General features: G+C 34.3%; 1 protein-coding gene across 1 annotated transcript; it reads right to left on the bottom strand.

The window, feature by feature from the left end:
* Positions 1-839: 839 nt before the first annotated feature.
* LOC21406542 (protein GIGANTEA) lies at positions 840-12,029 on the bottom strand. The gene is made up of 15 exons (XM_024166479.1): positions 11,916-12,029; positions 11,317-11,420; positions 10,618-10,689; positions 10,436-10,490; positions 10,172-10,314; positions 9,679-9,950; positions 9,078-9,133; positions 7,991-8,228; positions 7,738-7,888; positions 6,592-6,801; positions 4,962-6,506; positions 3,144-3,212; positions 2,647-2,859; positions 1,878-1,970; positions 840-1,561 (listed from the first exon to the last, which is right to left on the bottom strand). Exons 2-15 carry the CDS (start codon positions 11,401-11,403, stop codon positions 1,262-1,264), a joined length of 3,504 nt encoding a protein of 1,167 aa, XP_024022247.1. The 5' UTR covers positions 11,404-11,420; positions 11,916-12,029; the 3' UTR covers positions 840-1,261.
* Between the last annotated feature and the right edge of the window lie 8,364 nt (positions 12,030-20,393).

Raw genomic sequence — 20,393 nt, 5'->3', positions numbered from 1 at the left:
ACTGGTAAAAAATAACTTGCGTGGTAAAAAATGTTTATTTATGTGATTTTTTTTACCAATTCTAAAAATAAAATTTACGTGAAAAGTGTTTTTAATAACCGTAAATGATTCATTTATCACATAAACTGTTATTTATTTTAAATAATTTTAAAATATATTATTTACTTAATTTAATTTTATTTACTATGTTCTCCTTAAAAGTGCAACAAATGGGCCAAGCTCACAAGCTCAAACTCTCTTGAGCCCAAGGCTCCCTAGCCCAAGCTCTTGAGCCCAAACTCAACGGAGAGATAAAAGGTCAAGAGTCACATGACACCGTTTTTGAAGATATTATGAGCCCGTTCATTTTGCTGATGTGAGTTTGTAATTTGAGTTGAAATATAATTTTGTGTGAGAGCTTTTTATTGTAGCAAAAAAGTTAAATGTGACTGTTTCTGAGAGTTTTTTACTGTAGTAAAACTCGAATCGGCGAAATGAACATGACTTATATGATTAAAAATTAATTTACATTGATTATTTTATTAGTTGTAAGACTCGAGAGAGGATAACCTCATAATTAAACTCCTTCAATCCACATTCAAAAATAAACTCTCAAATTAATAAGAGAATAAATTCTTGAGAGGAAAGATTACACGCTTAATTTTGAATATAATTATCTTGTGTTTCTCTTTACTTTGTTCTGTTAAACGAATGTTAATCCAATACCTTCGATTATTTGTCCTTCAAATCCGAAATATTTAGTGTTTGTGAAATTTGGTTCCCGTGATGCTTGTGGACCAATCAACATCGTAATTTCTGCCACCAAGATTCTGAAAGCAAAAAATCATCAAGAAGTAATCTGGTAGAAAGAAAATTGCTGCCAGCATCACGCTGGTATTTTGTCTTTAAAGAAAAAAGAAACCAGAAAATGCAAATTACATCCAATAATGTACGACAAAGATCAGACTTGAGCCTATACAGTACAAAACAAACCTGATGAGCATACAAATAATGTCAAAACATAAAGCCTCAACAGGCCCTATCTGCAGTCTCACTCAATCATCATCCTTAAATTATTGAAGGCTTTGTTACGTCTGGCCAAAAGAAAAAAAATTTGGAATGTCGTTTTGAGGAGTCATATTTGGAAGACAATGAATATGTACTCAACTGCAAACCACTATTCTTCAAAGCAAACTAAAAATGTCCTTATCTATTTGTAAGTCTCACTTGGAGAATTAATTATACACTTAGAAGTAATTGCCAGAACAGAAGCTACTTGATGTCATATGGAGATGGTACAACCTAATTCCTTGGCTGCAATGTCAAGAAATTGAATAGACATTCCCGTTGCGAGTCGGCTATGAGCTTCCCATGTCAAGCGCTTTTCGATGTCGGCATGCCAGTTAATGTCATCTGGATTAAAGTACTGATAAGAGGGGCCATGGGGAGCGTTTATTTCTACTGGTTTGTGATTGGTTTTGATGGAACCAGTGTGCAGAATATCACGAAGAACTGACGTGCTCAGGGCACGGACATGCGCACTTGGATGAGAAAGGCATCGGATAGTTGCTGGAAGACGGCACTGCATGCAATTGAACAAGGTTATCACATGAATGAAGGTTTAGCATTAATGTAAAAGAACAGAAGTTTGCCTTCATAATTCAAAAAATTGTAAGGCTGCTATATTTTTCTAGAAAGATGCTTAGACGGTGTTAAGCACCACAATTACTAATAAAAGCGAACCCTGTATTGTGAGACCCACCTTCTATTAGTGTGTAGTGCTCAGCACACTGATGCCCCCTAGCACTGTTCTATTTTTTAGTATTAGAAACTTCCAGTACATCTTTAATTCAGTCTAGGATAAAGCCAGGATTAATCAATAAAGGGTATGCGTTTACCTTCAACAAGTTTGCGAGGCCATCAGCAACAGCCAGCCCGGATTCTCCCAACTCCAGCACAGGTTGAACTGCTCTAGCTGTTGCTTCCAAGAGCTGCCATTTTCAGGTAGAGTGGAAATCAGTTGATTATTGTTGAAGGTTAGTGTGAATTGCAAAACTAGATGGTATCTAATCCAGGATTAATAGTGCAAATGTTGAGCACTTAAGAACAAGCATCACGAAATATCGCGCAACTAAGGATTTCAAGACGGATGATTAGAAACATAATAAGAGGTGGGTAATCATAAATACACCAAACTAGAAACTGATTTGATAAAATTTGATGGAACAAAAAGGTTCAAGGGTGGACACTTTTTATGTGCAATGTTCAGAAACAAAATGAATTAATTAATAAATAAAAGAGATTGAGGACAAAAATGGATTTACGACTGCATAATCCAGGTGGGCTATAACCCAAAAGACGGGTGCTAGCAGGCTCCGTAGAGTAGCCCGAGATTGAATGGGCACACCAACCTCTACCAACGTAGTTTAGCAAAACAAGGAAAGAAACAAAGAAACAGATCATGTTGGTTTTAGCTAAATTGAAGTGGTCGATATATTTAGACCAGTCCCCAACTCCCAAGGAATTAATGGATATAGGAGACGGAACAATGAACTTATCCGTGGTCGAAACACTGTCGTTTTGAGGATGAAGGTATTTGCAAAAAGCTATGTTCAATCCAGTACACAATGTCACTGCAAAGAGAAACGGATCTTGTAAATATGTTACCTCCAGCTGTGGTAAAGTGCAAGCTTCTCCATCAACAAGCATCCCATCTGTGGCACGTAGAAGCAGATCCGATGCACTTGCCAAAATTACCAATGACTCGGGGCTATCATGGTTTCTCATTAGCTCCACGATCAGCTTCACAATCCTCTGATTGATTCTCCATATTTTCTGGCCATCATCTTTGGCAATCCAAGGCTGCAAGTCCCGCTCCGCCTGATATGGACACAAGGCCATAAAAGTGACTGAACGCATTAAAACATAGAAATTCAATAAACCAGAAAGAAAGCCACTGAACAGGACAACTGACTCAAACACTCCCTCCAACATTAAGTTATAAAATGTTGAGAGTAAATCCCTGTTTTTGCACCATCAGAAGAGGTATTTTTGAAAGCGAAAGACTTGAAACAAGAAGAGAAAGTGTTCAAGTTAGTGACCAAAAAAGTACGTCTAAATATTACACATTTAGTTGACAATTATGCGGTGAACAGAATTTGGACCTGAAGAACAACTGCTGTGGCTGCCTTTGTTGGTGATGCCGATACAACATTGCATAATGCATCAACGACCTAGAATCAAGATAAAGATGGTCAATTTTTACATTCATTTATGGAAACATAAATAACAATCTAAATGACATACATAGCAGAAGTTTACTGATTTACAACTATCAAGAAGTTACTGTACATAACATAAAAATTTGTTACTTATACACAACTTGATACTTTCACAGGTTTCTTTTCTTTTTTCCCCTACCATTCCTCTTGTTCCATTATAAATGTTTGTTAGTTTACCAATCCATCCTAAAAGTTTAAGCTATTAGGAGGTGTGCCAACAATAGTTTTATACTTTAACACTCCCCCTCACGTGTGGGCTGGACAATGAGCAATCGTGTGGGTAAATTAATTGGAAAGCCTAACATGTGAATATTTTAAGTCCGAAATATATTAAAGACCCAACACATGATGACATTTTAAATGAGGATAAAGAGTGCAATTACGGGGATTTGAACTCAATACCTCCCGCTCTGATACCATGTTAGTTTACCAATCCACCCTAAAAGCTTAAGCTAAGGTGGGCCAACAATAGTTTTAAACTTTAACAATGTTAAATTTCAAGTGGGTCCAATAAGACCATTCCATCTACATGTATTGTTTGAGAAAACATATGAAAATGTTACCAAGCAGGGAGGAGCTAAATCTTCATAAGAAGAGGAAAGCATCAATGTAGGTTATACCAATATTTAGCTCATTGCTATCTTCTTTTTTTTTCTTTTTTTTTTTGGAAACATTGCCGTCGTAATTAGGATTTCAGAAGAGATTCAGAACGAAGAAGATCAAGAGAAATTTGAGAGATGTTTATATTTAGGTAGTATGAGTACATACGTTACTAGAAATGTTTGAAGGATGTGTATAGTGGATATACATAAGCATTCAATATGTGCTACACCTTTTGACCAAGTTCTTTCGGTCATTTAGATGGGTTGCAGCTCAAACAGGAGACTCGTATTTCCTGATAATATGCATTTTCTTTTCTTTCAAACTACATGTTGCATATTCCACTAAAAAAAAAAATTGATCATCTTCTCCATAAGGGAGGAGTAAATTGAATGTCCAGAAAATCATAAACAATGGAAAATCTTTTTAGTGGAAAATGAGGGGGCCGGGGGGGGAGGATATGCTTCATTCCATGACATTAAAACCTGTCGTAGTAGAAGCAATTACAGGAAAAGGAAAAAAAATCACGTTGATGAGGAACAAAATAGGAATTATTAGGAATTCAAAATATATGTTTATCTACTAGGATTATTTAGGATCTATCTAAGCTATTTGAATATTTAGTTATGTTTGTTCTATTATTAGATTTTCGGAGTCTATAAATAGAGATGATATTTGTATTTTTCAGTTAAGACTCTGATGATTAATTGAATACTGATATTTCCTCCCTCTTATTCTCCCTTCTCTCTAAATTCTTCTATTTCTCCCTTGATTCTTCTCTCCTCTGTCCCTTTCTCTCTCTATTTCTTTAATCATCTTGGTCCGACATCACAAGCACTTGAATGGTGTTTCCTATAAACATAACATTACTGGGATCTTCTATGATAGGGGAGCTATACTAGTACCATGCATTTCTAAACTCAGTATCACATCTGAATAAAAATGCATTCAAATCTGGCCAAAATCTAATGGTCTAGAATAAGAAAAACTAGTACAGTAGTTTTCAAAACCTGCGATATAAATACAAAGAGAATTCATTTCCTTATTTGTTAGGGCATGAAAAAGGCCAACACTTTAACAGCATAGGATATGTAAATTTACCTGTCTCCATCCTTGTTGTGCGGAAGTGCTTTCTGCAGTAGGTTTGGTTTCTGGGGCTGAAATCAACTTGTACCACAGTAGTGAAACAACAGAGAAACATAGCTCTTGTTTCTCTGCCAGCATAGATCCCAGAAGAACTTGTGCACTGCAGTTAAATCCTATGTGCCTGTCCTTGGTGAGGAAGTTGGCTAAATCCGAAGCATCTAGTGGGAAGCTTGCAATACCTTTACCCAAAGTATTAGAGACTCCATTTGGATGTGATGAACTCACAGATTTATGTTTAGAGTCTGATTCGGTTGAACCCTTGCATTGCGTAAAAGACGACGGCTGCCCCGAATCTAAGGTCCTACCATTTTTGTATTGGTCTTGTTTTCTGCCATCAGAACACGACGGGGACTCCTTCCAAACTGGTGCATGAAACAAGTGTGCTTCCAGAGGCTCGGCCTTATTGACAATTGATGCAACTTCTTTGCTGTGTATATCAATGAGGTTGTATAGTGATGATGCCCTGGTGTATATTTCAGTGTCTAACTTGCATCTCATCAGGACTGATAGAGCATGCATGCAAGCCTTTGACCATCTAAACAACTCGGAAACATGAGCTGCAACCATAGCTGCAGCCACTATCTCAATTGAGCTGTAACTCCAAGAGGTGCCAAGAGAAGATGGCTCTAATGAAAAAAGCGCCTCCAGAATTGCTAAGATTCTACGAGTGTGACAGATTGCCGAGTCGACACTAATCCGAAAGTCATTGCAAGTTCCATTTATTTTCATGGGTTTGGCATCGTTCTTTGTATCTTTGGAATGTGAGTGATTACCTCCCTTTGAAACAAAAGGGAATAACTGCAGCTCACAAGCAAGAGCACAAACAGCAGCAAGAACGTAGGAATCAAATGCCGCAACAGGCCCTTGTTTCTTAGTCATTTTTCTTCGGATTACTTTCACCTTATCAGACATGTCCTGTGAGTCCTCGGTAAGTTCATTAGATTGATAACTTTCTTCAATTCTGGGCCTCTTGTTCTTTTTGAATTGAGCCTCATGACTAACGCATACAGTCAATACAACAAACAATAGACGCGAAGCAAGCTCTACTGAGGCACATGATTCCAAGAATAGTGAATGAACCATTGTACGAAGCTCTGCCACAGCTAGGTTTTTTGATGCAGAGGCTAAGCCGGAAAAGTATCTTGTTTTTCTGTTTTGTTCCATTGAGGACTCAGACGGAAAAGTTCTCTGCAAAATCGCTTCCACAGTGGAAACAAAAATCTTCATGAGACATGCTTCAGATGGACTTCCACGAGGAAGATATTCCAAGACCTTAAGGAGAGGAATGTATAGATTCCATGACAAAACTGGCGGTTGCAATGGAGTGGCAACAACAATTTCTGGAAGATCGACGGCTGAGGAACTCAAAGGAATCAGGCCATAAGCAGCCTCCCATATTGTACATATTCTCCATTCAACATCAGGTCCATGAGCACAAAGCATTGATGCAATCCCTTGGGCAGTAGCTTCAATAGTTGCCTCAGCAGCAGGAACTTCTATCTGGTTCAATACAACATGAGATTTTATTAGGTTCGCTCGATGTACATGAGAAACACAAAAAGTAAAGAACTTTGATTAAGAATACCTGCTTACTGTAGGATGAGATATAACCGTCCAAAGGTTCATGTTGAACTTCAACTCCCTCAACTTGCCTTAGAGGAGGAAAAAGCAACGCAGGCTGGGAGAGGATGCGAAAAAGTAAAGCTGCTGCTGCATCAGCAGCTATACCTGCTCTCATGGACATTGCCGTCCCAATCGCACGCAAGAAATGCAAATGCATCCAGTTTCTAGGAAGCTACATACAAGAACAAAATGCAATCCCAATCAAACAAAATCCAATTTTGCAATATCAGTTAATTGAAAAGACTCAAAAGCTGCTGAATATTTATGTGTTTATCCATGAAAAAAGCACAAAGGAGAATACAAACAGTTCAAGAACATAACTTTATTTGTGAGAGAATACTTATTTCATCAAAAATAAATAAATAAGAGGGCATTGAGAAAAAACAATGAAGTATGGATCCAAAGGCCCAAAACCACACTCTGTCCCACAATATGTCTACATCTTATAGATCTTGTCTTAAAAATGAAAGCAGCTAAAAGATATCTAAAACCAAACAACTCCTCAACGCGTTGGCACTGCAACCACTATAAAGGCTGGAAGCTTTTCCACTACTGAAGAGGCTGGTTTTGGAGGAACCATGATGTTGTACCGAACAGCTTTCACTAACTGAGACCAAAGCCACATGACAATTTAGAAACAGGCAGTCTAAATTCACTGCATTCCTCTTGCATAAAAACCACCAATTAGGTAACTTTCTTCGCAGCCCACCAAACTTGTTGTCATTATTATGAGAAAGTAGCCAAGCAAAAACTTGGATTGGTAGGTGCAACAGGCTTCAAGATGAAAACTGGTTTGTGAATGTGAATCACGGACAATGGATAATCTATTCTTGTGTCGAGCAGTGAGTTTTATTAAGTATTTTCAACTGAAGAATCTATGGTTGGCAAAGGACAATACCAGAGTCTACCTATCCGAAACTCATACCACGTAAATCAGTCTACAGAATCTTAAGGTACTGAAGGCAACTCTTGGAAAGGGATTGTTCATGTTGTTGTCTACGCACAAATGTTAAAACACTATGCAGATAGGTAAGTCACTGTGAGATAAATCACCAGCATAACATGACAAGATAGTTAAAAACTTGAAATGATTAGTATCCATCTTTACCCTTATTCCAGACGCATAATCTTCAGCAGCCCGAAGGAGTTCCACAAGTTGTACAGCGGCATCAAGTGCGTCAGGAGCCCATGATGGCGGTGCTTCGAGAAGTCCAAGAAGAAGTCTTTGGGTGGCACTTGGAGTAGCAATGGCATAATACCTAACAAAATATCAACAAATTAATAATCATATTAAAAAAATAAAATTCAGACACATAAAAAGGATCCTTTTGTGGCTAAAACACATGGGAGCCCGTCATGACCTGTGAAATAAACGCGCATATGGCTCAAGAGCTGGCAGCCCAGCAACTAAATGCTCATCCAAAGCTGTTGTTGGTGGCGGAAGTAGAAGTGCAGGAACAGCAACAGCTGTTAAAGTAGCTGTCTCGTAGCGAGCAACTTCCTCGTCACACACGCTCAATATTACACCTGCACCATTGGCCACTGCCCATCTCGGAGTTGAGGGCATGAGCTGAGGATGCTTTCCGGATCCACGAGAAGCTAATGCAAGATAGAATTCAATTAGTATTGGCCCTATATTAAGGAGTCAAATCTCTTCTTAATCTTCATGTGAAGAAAAGATCGTCTTTCTATAACATTCAGAAATCAACTGTAAATTCATAACCAGTTTCATATAATCTGAAATAAAGTGGGTAAGACGTCCATTGTTCAAAGAAAACTCCCATCAGCTATTTTATATGTTTCTAAGGAAATTTAGACCGGTTGGTCACTATCAACTTCTTTTGCAAATACACTGAACAAAATGAAAAACAAGGAGTTAAAAGAAGCTCTAACAGCTTTTCTTGTCTGCGTACGAAACATCAAAGTATACTTGCATTAAATTTAACAGCAACAAGAAAATTATCTTTACTACCAACAACTTTGTATGGTATAAACATTTTTTAATCTATAAATGTGAGTTGGTCTTCAGTTTGACAATTTTTTTTTTTTTTTTGATAATTAGTTTGACAAGTTTATGTAGTACTAGAGTTCTATTGGTATGTAATTTTCTTACTATAATAAAATATTCTTGTTGATTCAGTCCCGTTTGGTTCATGGGTTCCAACCCATGATTTTGATTATGTTACAGTGTTTTCTCTCACAAAAAAAATTTAAATCTAAAAAGTTCCCACGATTGGATTCTCTCACAAAATTTGAATACATAATCAAAATCACTAGTTTGAACCCATGAACCCAATGGGACCTCATTTACCTTCATGCATATTTCAAAATAATTATTTTCAGTTAAATTCTATCTCATGCATTGCAAACTAAATGTCTCCGAAAGAATTATCAAAAGACTGTCCACACTATGGTTGGCTTATATTGCGGTAGAAAGATCCAACTAACCAGTTGTAGGCGGCTTAAGCTCTCCAGCAGCATATTTACCCATAACACCACTGCACCTGTTAATGTGTGGAGAAATATATTAAACTTAGACGAGGGACTTTATAAAGGAAGAAACAGAACAATTAAATGCTCTCCCAAATTTTCAATAAAATAACCCTCCTATGAAAACCACTATAGTGCCAATCAAACACATCAACTGTGAAAATGAAATCATGACTAATGGATGTCCAACTGCTTCAAGATAATAACATCTTCCCTGTAAACCATCTTCCATGCCAGGACAAGTTTTTATTAATCCTTATAAGAGAAGTTAGGATTTTCTATTTTACTTGTTCAGTTATATCTCTAGACTTAGACATGGAACCACATGGTGTTCTTTCCTAATTTTATAGCTCTTAGAGGAGGTTCTAGATCTTTATGGTTTTCTACACTTTAATTGGTATATCAACATGATTTATGGTCTCTTTCTTTAATCTTTTAAGTTTGTCAGGTGCTGCTCAGCTAACCGCATATGCATGACTCCCAATTAGCAGATAATGTAGATGATGTCTTAAAAATGACAATAGTAAGCTCAACAAGAAAAAGTTTATGTATAACTTACCATCGAAAATAATCACTTCTGATACCCAGCGGTGCAGCAAGCAAAATATCAGTTATCCAGGGCGACAAAGGCCTTATAGGTTTCCTCTCCTGTTGCACTGGAAGTGTCCTGGAGGAGGACTCCCCGCCGTCACTTGTCGTCGCCTGGCTTCCACTACTGCTTCTTTCTGTTTCACTACAATGTTGTTCCACCTTGTATATCGGGCGATTGTAATGAGTTAAAATTCGCAAAATCTCCCCACATGCCAGAGCCCATTGCTCAGAGTACTCATTCTGAAGAGTGGAAAAAAACAATTAAATTCTTGAAAATGTCCCTAAACGAATAAGAAAGTACAGTTAATGAAACAAAAGAAAAACGACCTAACTTGTGAAATACCAATACATAAAATGCATTTTATCTGAGAATGAGAGGAAATCATTTTGCTGGAAAGAATTAAAATAAAAATAAAAAATAAAACAGATATTTGGGAGTAACCCAATTAATCTGCTCATACCTCACTGCTCGGGCAAACTAAAGATATGAAAGAGGCAAATGGTGGAGTGGTCCTATCATAGACAAGTGTGCCATCAATGATACCGGAAATAATCGGAAGAACAACAGCGTGCCCATGCTCCGGATGATGAAGGACAAATGTAGCTGCAAGAAATTTTAAGCAAATAAATTAGTCATCTTTAAGTTACAACAAAACATCTTCTATGATAAAATTACCAGGTCTACCCATTCATCAAATAAACCATCATTGGTAGAGAACCAGTACCCAAAACATCATCAAAAAGGCGGTGTTCCTTTGATGGATAACGGTTACGGATAAGCTGCAAATAAAAAAAAAAAAATATATATATATATATATATCAGTACAAAAATCTGATAAAGTTTCACAAAATATCTTTAATTCCAGTTCTTTAGCATAAGAGAGATATTTTCTTTTAGAGAACATACCTCGGCAATATCATCCGGAAATTGTTCAGATGTGAATTGACCAAAGTAGTCCACATAGGCAATGACTTGAGCCTATACATGCAACAAGAAGAACAAACAACAACAGGGTAGAAAAGAGAAAATGAGTTACAGTCACATATATAAAGCAAAAGCAGAAAAAAAAATTTAAAAAATTGTTTCACACAAACATTCTTCTTCCTCTACAAATTTTTACTATGAAATCACAAACACGAAACATTCTTCCCACTCATTGAAACAAAAAGAGGAGCAGCATCCACAATGAAGCCAAAATATTTGTTTCTGTTAGAGCAAGTTTTCCAATACTCAATCCACCAGAAAAATACATGCTTAGAGCATATAATTAGATAAGCTAAGAATCAGAGTTAATAGTCACAGAACTGTTTAGAAGCGTAATGAAAATTAACATTTAAAAAAATTAAAGGTTTTTCCATTTTCTTCCTTTGTTTCATCCATCTTGATGAATTCAGACCTTCAAGACGTATTTATATTATGTTTTTTTATTAAATATTATTTATAAGATTATCAGGCCATACTCTTAACATTAAAGGAACCAAGCAGGGGATTCTTAAAAAGGGAAAAAAAAAACATTTGCATATATATATGCACAAATAGGCATATATATGAAAATCTTTTAACAAATACAAATTCAGATAAAAATTATAAGAAATGGGGTTTTACCTTTTTTTGGTGTGCATCTTGTGAAGGATGACAGAACAATGAAGAGAATTGAAGACGATCAATCCATCTCTCACGGGTATCAGCCATGGACAAAGTGAAAGCACCTTTCAAACCCCAACAACCGGAAAAGAAGGGGAAAAAAAAAAAAAAACTACCAATCAAGAATCCAAATTTCGTAATTCAACATTCCCAAACACAAAAATCGTCTTTATTTTATCAAATCTCCCCAGAACTTCTTCTAGTCTCTGCCTCTTGAGAAACCCCAACCTTCCTAAAAAACTCTTATTGCAATCTGATTTCTGTCTGTTAAAAAAAAAAAAAAACGTAGCATCTAATATCAGAAAAACAGAATAATAATAGTAATAATATCAATAAAAAAAGGAAGATTAAAACGAAAAAAAAAAAAAAGGGGGCTTTTGAGAAAGAAAAGAAACTCACCCATTATCAAAAACCAGCTTCAGCACCAGCCCACTAAAGTTAATTTCAAAACTAACAAATTGGGCACCTCAAAAATTAAGTAAAAAGTTTCAGCAAAATAAAATAAAATAAAATTTAACCAGCAACTACAAATCTCGAAGAATGATTTTTTTTTTGGTTACCTGAAGATGTTGTTGTTGTGTGAGCTGAGCTGATTTTCTGCTGAAAAAAAGCTTTCTGAGAGAAGAAAAATTCAGGTTTATGAAATGGTTTTTACTTTATTTCTATGTTTTTTTTTTTTTTTTTTTTTTTTTTTTTTTTTTTTTTTTTTTTTGAGACGCTGTGTTAGTATATTTGGCAGAGAGAGAATAATGAAAACAAGGAGGAGGAGGAGGAGATCTTTAGGAGGCTTCTTAGTTCATCTCTTAAGATTTGCTGCTAACGTGGCATTGATATTTTCCTCTCGCCTTATGGGCCTAGTTGTCATGTTATGCCATGTATGATTAACCATCACCATATGCCATGCACATGATACATCTATATAAATATGTTTACATTCATAATACATGTATTACTCGTCACAAGTCACAAGGGTCAAAAATGGTCAAAATGCCAAGTGGGGTTTGGGGAAAGGTGCTTAAAGCTAGCACTAAGCGCCGAGAGAAACGAACAAGTGGTCACGTGAATTTACCGAATCGCCCTTCGGAGCTCTGAATGATTAATTATTCATAATGGAAGTTGACAACCTACGGTTTACTATTATAGGAAAAGGCCGGTTGGTTTGGGAAAGTGGGACCCACTTGACTCCGAGATATTTTGCAAGGAGTTTTGGTACCGTGCTGCGGCGGTGCATGATACTCTAGGTAGACTAGTTTTTTTTTTTTTTTTTCATTTTTTATTTCCCAAATTTTAAAATTGGTCAGAACACTTTCACAAAATATTAATTTTTTATTTACGGGCTAATTAAGCTTATATAATGTGAATAGTGACTGGTATAGAAACATTTCCTAGCATTCTCTGCCAAGAAGACCATCCCTTTTACTTGCTAGTGATGTGTGTTGAAACTTAATGGACGTTTGGTTCATGGATTTAGAATTATTTTTTATTTACGTTATTTTTTTGTAAGAAAAAATGCTATAACGAATTACGAACCGTGATTCAAATCATGACACGAATACACTGACCAAACGCACATTTAGTTTTTGAGAAATATAATTAATCGAGTTTCAAATGAAGTACTAGCTAAGTTATTTTGCTTGAGACTACTAGCTAAGTTATTGATTTCAATGTCTCGTGATTTGTATGTAATAGAAGTGTTGGAGAATTTTTTCCTAAAAGATTTAGACACATGTCCTCTAAAAAGTTAGAAACAAAATATTTGAATCAAAATCAAAGGTATTCCTCGATGTTGCGCGGACACGTATACACATCGAGGTCCAAGCATACAACATCATAACACCGATTTGTAAGTAAAACCGAGATCAAGATATACATTAATCCGTGATTGAGATCGCGTGTTGAATAAGGGATTGAGATAATGACATATTCTAAATGACGAAGGACATTCCAAAATAATCCTTAAGCCTCAATTAACTGCTGATGAGGATCAATCAAAGCAAGCTCATGGTAATTGTTTGGTTAGTAACGTTACTAATAATAAATATGAGAATTATAATCACATTCCACTATTTCATATACATGTCTAAAGTTTGTTATTCTTTGTATTTGAGTGTCGAAATTGTTAAAATATAAAATTATTGTTGGCCCACCTCCTAATAGTTTAAACTTTTGGGATGGATTGGTAAACTAACATGGTATCAGAGCGGGAGGTCCTGAGTTCAAACTCCCGTAATTGTACTATTTATCCCTATTTAAATTGTCATCACGTGTTGGGTCTTTAATATATCTCGGGTTTAAATATTCACGTGTTGGGCTTTCTAATTAATTTACCCACACGATTGTCCATTGTCCAGCCCACACATGAGGAGGAGTGTTAAAGTATAAAACTATTATTGGCCCACCTCTTAATAACTTAAGCTTTTAGAATGGATTGATAAACTAACATAAATCTCTTTTTCAGGTTCACCTTTAGTGCCCTCTTGACAGGGGCAGAAACGGTAAAGACGTGATGGATTCTTGGTGTTGAGAGAAACCACTCCAACAGGAGGAATGTCCGTCTTTTATTTCCTCTTTTTATTTTGATTTTATGACCAAATTAATAATACATATATATATATATATATTAGTAGTAGTGTTCCTTTATGTTTTTATTCCCTAACGATTGTTTATGTTAAACATATATATCCTTTGATAGTGTATGATGAATCACACAAGATATACACATCTTCATACTTTTTTTTATTTTTTATTTTTTATTTTTTTGCTAAAGAGCATATCATCTTTCATACTATTAAAGTCAATTATAATTTTAGTCATGTTTATGTATCTGGCGGTGCCCAGTTGACTAAACCCTTTATAATATTGTAATGATTAAATCTTTGAAGGGTAAAAGTGAGGATTACAATTCATTAAGTCGGCATCTATCTATATATATAATGTTTCAAGATTTCATAATTGGTTTGAGAAAGAAAGAGAAAGCGTGTAGGAATTTTCTCTTTATTATTTATTTATTTATTTTTCAGTTGTGGGGTGAATAAAGGTTGATTGATACATTAATCGAATCACATGTAAGCACGATTAACGTATAAGACGCCAAAAATTAGCAAATGAAACTAACTAAGCAAGGGGGGGAAAAAAAAAAAAATGTAACAAAATTACAAAACAAGTAAACAACACAACGTCTCCCACTTCAGTTGACTTTTATAATTGTGTTATTAACTTATTATTTTACTATTCTTTACAAGTAGAAAACCCACTTTGAACCCCAGTAGTCAGACTTTCTGTTGGGTGGAGGAAACACGCATGATGTGGATATCCGCAATACGTATGTATACTTTTATGTGGTATTTAAGTGTAGACGTTTGGTTCATAATTCAGAATTATTTTTATTTTACGTGTATTTTTGTATGAGAAAAAATACTGTAGCGAATCACGAATCATGACACGAATTCACTAACTAAACGCACTCTAAAAGATTAGGATAGAAAAAATAACCTAAAGATGTTATTCATTGCTTGGTCTTCACTTTGTATTAGCCTATTTACAGAAAATTTGACATTAATATCCATTTAGCAGAGTAGCAAAAAAAAAAAAAATAGTGGTTAAAAAAAGTAGAAAAAAAGAAAACTTGTTCTATCAATAGGGTGTGCCCTATCATAATTATTATTTTTTTAATTCTTTTAGCTCTTACATTTACTTTTATTGAAAGAAAGGATAATATATGCTAAATATTTGTAGGGTGCTGTTATGGTCTTCCCAGGAGGAAAACACTTTCATGAAAAAAGAGAGCAGCCTTCATTCAATATGTTATTTCACCATTAAGATTAAAGAGACGTAATGGTAAGTTGGGATAATTAGATTTTTTTTTTTTTTTTTATGTTTTCCAACATTAATATTATATTGAATGAACGTTATGTTACGTTTCTAATTACTTTTATGTGTTATGTGAAAATATTGATCGTAGCAAAAGTGCGCATATCTATATATAAGATATTTTTATGGTATAACTTAAAAAATAAATAATCAATCTCTATTTTTAATCATCAAATATAATTTAAAATTATTTATTTTAATGTGATTTTTATTAAATTTAATAGTTAAAAACATGTACTATGGAAGATCTTATATATAAAACAAAAAATTGAAAATTAACCTACATGTTGGGAACTCATAAAAAAAAAAAAAAGAGAATTTTTCTAATAAGATTAAAAAAATTACAGGTAATTTTTTTAATTTTTAATTGTTAAATCTATATAAAAAATTATATATTACAAAAATTGTTAAAAGCAAAAAAAGAAAAAAAAAAGTATCATGGCATAAAACGAGGTATCGAGCATTTTTTTTCTCCGACCTCTGACAATCGGTCATTTTGAGACATTGAGGGTACCAGTGATGTTTAGTTTATATATTTAGAATTATTTTTATTTTATGTGTATATTTTATGAGAAAAAAATATTATAAAAAATTATAAATTATGATTTCGAATCATGAACGAATGTAAAAAACAAACAGACACTAAGTGCTCCACGTGTAAGAGAAGGGGCAGGTCTGCCCGAAGAAGCATGTTCGATTAACGATGAGGTAAATCGAAATATCTAGTGGCTGGGAAGGGAGCGGGCAGGGATTACGGTCAGGACTCAGGAGCAGAAATATCTGGCAAAAGACGCTCCACGCGCTTAAGGCTTTTTCCCTCTTAGATATTTTGCTCCTCCATCAGCCAATCAGAGAGCTTCTCTTGATCTACAGCAGCTCGAATCTTTCCCACTACCCACCTGGCCCAATCCCATTTCAGGAATATATTTTTACCATTAAACCCGGCCCAGATCCATATTCATGTTCTTATGTTAACACGCATCATCATCGTCGCCATCATGTATGTATGTATGCATGTATAGTTATGACATGCATGTGGAGGTTAAAAATTGTAAATTGAGATTCTTTTTGCTGATTAGTTTAAATTTAATTATGCCACGTGTCAGTTGGCTACCAAAGTCCGTGAAGGGTCGTCATTCTCTGTTCTGAAAAGACGATTCTACCCTACCCGAGTTCTATATTAAACAAAGCCCAAAAACACCTACTGCCAAATCCATCAAAATTTGACAACAAAAATAATGCCGACAAAAAAATCGTGCGGGGCTCTCGTGTTTGTTGTATTTAAATTTAGTTTTAATTCTCTTATTATTTTTTTTCTCATAAAAATTTAAATTTTAAATACTAAAATTAAACCTTTTTAAATGCATAAAATAAACATATCCGTATTGTCAGACTTGGTTTTTATTCATTTATAGAGACTTTTTTTGATATTTCGTCTTTTTTTAGAACAATGATGTTCTTGTTTGTTAACTGTTAAGTCTGTATTAAATATGGTCAAAATTTAAATATGATTAAAAAATAATCTAAAATAGGGCTAAGTCTGTATTAAATATGGTCAAAATTTAAATATGATTAAAAAATAATCCAAAATATGGTTGATAATATGGGTCACGATACGACAACACGATTCGAAAATGACACGAATTTCATGGGTTAGGGTTGAGAAAAAAGAGGTTCGGGTCAGAATTAAGTCGACCTGAAATTGACACGAAAAACACATGTCAATTTTCAGGTTTGACCCGCCTAATCCGAACACGATACGAAACTCGTAAAAAACTAAAAAATACATATATTTTTCATTACATATTTTTTATTTTATTATGAACTTGTGATATCATGATAGTTATACTCAAAATCTTATACTATTATTTGCTTAATTTCAATGGATGTTATTGTATTTTAGTGTGTTATGAATTTTAAGTTATTTCTACTATGTAAAAAATTAAATAAAAATATACAATTTTCATGGGTCAATTTTGTATCGTGTCGTGTCAGCCCGTAAAGTGGCCGTGTTCGTGTTCGTGTTGTGGTTTTTAAAAAATTCGTGTCATGGGTCATGTTCGGGTTGACTATAAATTTAAAAAGAAACGATCAAAACACGACACATGACATGAATTGTCACCCTACAGATCTGACAATTAATAAACATGAAACACTGGTATTCATAAAAATAAAAATAAAAAGAGAACACTAAAGAAGTTCTCTTTTAATTATCAAGTTAGGGAATACTAAATAAATTCCCTAATTATTATTATCAAGTTAGGGAAATTACTTGACAATATAATAATAATAATAATAATAATAATAATAATTCAGAGATGAGAGATATGAATGATTACTGTATCAAATTAAGCTGAAATGGTTTAGTTCGTATAAATACCATATCTTAAAAGTTAGTTCACATATGTTTGAGATCGAGAAATCTGGTTTGCTTTCTATGGGACAGCCGATCGCAACCTCACATGTTTGAGCTTATTAACTTTTCAAATCCGGAAAAATGGGGAAAAAACATTATGTAACTTTTAAATTTTGAAATATGTGTGTTAATTTCATCACTCCTGCACTTATTGGACCAAAAAAAAAAAAATACAAAAACCAGTAAATAGTTTTTGAAAATATTTTAATAATATCTGTATATTTTCCTTCAAAAACGTTATGGGCAACAGATATATGTTCTTCAATATATATATATATAGTTTTCCAATTAAGACCCATATACACTCCCATTTTATTCTAATAATACTAAGATCTCCTGAATTTTCATTCTAGATGATGCAATACATTTCTAGTCAATTTTTCTGTTGTTGTTGAAAAATTATCATATTGGTTTGTTTATGAAAGAACTTTGATAAACAAATTTAGAAGTGTAGCATTACCATGTGTCCTCTTAATTTCGACAAAAAATGAAACTAAAATCGGACAAACACTTTAATTTGACACGTTTTAAAGATTTATAACCAAACTCGGTTAGGGTTATATCTCAATTAGGGTTATTTTTATTATTTTATTTTTGTTATTTTTCTTCAATTAGGGTTATACATTTATCATTTCATTTTTGTTTGTCTTATTGTTAGAAATATCCGTCAATTGTGGTTGCAAGTTTATCTTAAAGGTAAATCTATACCCCCCCTCTAATAATGAGGTATAATGTTCAAATCCCCCGCCTCTAAAATAAAGTAAAAAAAAAAAAACCCCGAAAACAAAAGAAAGAAAGAAAGAAGTGAAAAAATTACCACAAATTTTCTAATAACAACCGTCGTCGAACCTCGTTGTAGATGAGAAAACATTCTACTAGACAAAGTCCCTTAATAAGTAGACACAATGGATGTTTGTTTATTGTATTCGTTTATGATTCTAAATCATGATTCATGGTTCTCTACAATATTTTTCTCTCACAAAAAACACACGTAAAACGAGAATGGTTCTAAATCATAGTTCTGAATCCATGAACTAAACGTTCACTTAATAATAACAAGTCTACCACGACCTCGATTTTGATCTCCCCCGCCAAGTTCTCATATTTTTCATCTGTTTTCTTCATGATTTCGACTCAGATCTACCTGACAATCTCCGCTTTTTCCTTTGTGAGGTCACCCAACCCTGAGGTGATTCCAATGTTGGTTCTACTTTTGTACCAAGTAACCGATAGTCATCCGCTTGGTGACTCGGGCTAACCAATGCAAGTCATCAAGGATTTACTTACACCGATCACCAAGGGACTTTGTTGAGCAATCATTGTTGAAAATAAAAGATAAATAATTAAATAAAACTTAAATGAAGGTGCTTTGGGTATAAATTATGATAGAATCCAAAAATGAGATGTTGGTGTAAAAATCTCTTTTGTTTTTTCAATTATGTTTGTGATTCTTATGAATAACCATGCAAGACTTAGAAGTGGAAGGATATGGTTCTCTCTCTCTTTTTTTTTTTAATAACAATTTAAAAGAATTGTGAGAGTTCTCTCTCCTTGGCCAATTGCACACAAATACACGATGAGTACAGGAAAAGGTTTAAGCTTTCCTTATTTATTTATTTATTGTTTTTCTTTCAAACCTCCTTTCATTTCTTGGAGAACCAAAGGATGACTAATCGAATTTATTCCGTCCTTCATATCTTAAAAAATAAAAAGAGAGATAAAATAAAAGTAAAATATTATGCAAGTGGGCATGCAGTGGATAGGCACAAAAGATTATTTACATGCATGCACAAGTGCGTACTAGATTTGGCCAATAATGCCTAACACGCTGAAACACAAATAGAAACATATGTATGTCTTTACATATGCTAATATATATGGCTCACATGTTTTATTTTTCATGTTTCTTTCTATATGCACGCAAGAATATTATGGTATATAAATTAAAATATTTTTATTTAGATAATATTTTAATTGATATGATATTAAATTTTAGTTAATGTAACATGATGATATTATTGTAATGACATGAAAAATATCGAAACAAAAGATGACGCACCAAGTCGAATTCGTATTTGTATATGTGTACGCTTCAAAAGACATGCAGTACTTCGTATGATGCTAAAAGGGAAATTGTTCATTTCGAGAAACAAAGTGAGGAAAAATAAAAAGGAAAACACGAAATACCACTCGTCATTTTTAAATTAAGGGTCCGTTTAGTAAAGAGATTCGAACCATGATTTGAATCATGGTTCATGGTTTGCTACAGTATTTTCTCTCACAAAAAACACACGTAAATCGCGAATGATTCTGAATTCATTTACCAAACGGACTCTAACTGATTAACTACATTAGTGGATGAGGTAAATTATAGTGGATCTCAAGTGTGTCGCTAAAAGGATAAGTAATAATACTTATTTATTTAGTTAGTTTAATGTGTTCTAATTAGGTCGTTGTGTGGAACTTGAAAGTATAATTTCCTTATCTAATGGATTGCAGTGCATGAAGGAAGAAAATCGTCGACGCGCCGCCTTACTAATGGTATGTGCACCACATGCACCGCACGTTGTCGCCGCCCAACATGATACTACCACACCAACAAATGCACCACACCACCGGGGATGAGACCGACATGAACGCCGGAGAAGACGTGACTGAAATAGTCGTTCAAAATGATCAGCATCCCCACCCTCATTATGTCTCATATATATATATATATATATTTGGCACTTGTTCCTCACAATACATCAAA

This window comes from Morus notabilis, unplaced genomic scaffold (genome assembly GCF_000414095.1).
Source record: "Morus notabilis unplaced genomic scaffold, ASM41409v2 Scaffold75, whole genome shotgun sequence".
Classification (NCBI taxonomy): Eukaryota; Viridiplantae; Streptophyta; class Magnoliopsida; order Rosales; family Moraceae; genus Morus; species Morus notabilis.
The sequence above is the reverse complement of the archived record's forward strand: the minus strand, read 5'-3'. Positions and strand labels throughout refer to the sequence as shown.

What these genes read in the sequence shown, in the direction of transcription:
- LOC21406542 (XM_024166479.1), bottom strand. Translation starts at nt 11,403, where the DNA reads ATGGCTGATACCCGTGAGAGATGGATTGATCGTCTTCAATTCTCTTCA. An exon ending in TAGTTTGCCCGAGCAGTGAG is followed by an intron (nt 9,951 to 10,171) that starts GTATGAGCAGAT and finishes TCCACTCTTCAG; the next exon opens with AATGAGTACTCTGAGCAATG. An exon ending in TCTCATCCTACAGTAAGCAG is followed by an intron (nt 6,507 to 6,591) that starts GTATTCTTAATC and finishes GTATTGAACCAG; the next exon opens with ATAGAAGTTCCTGCTGCTGA.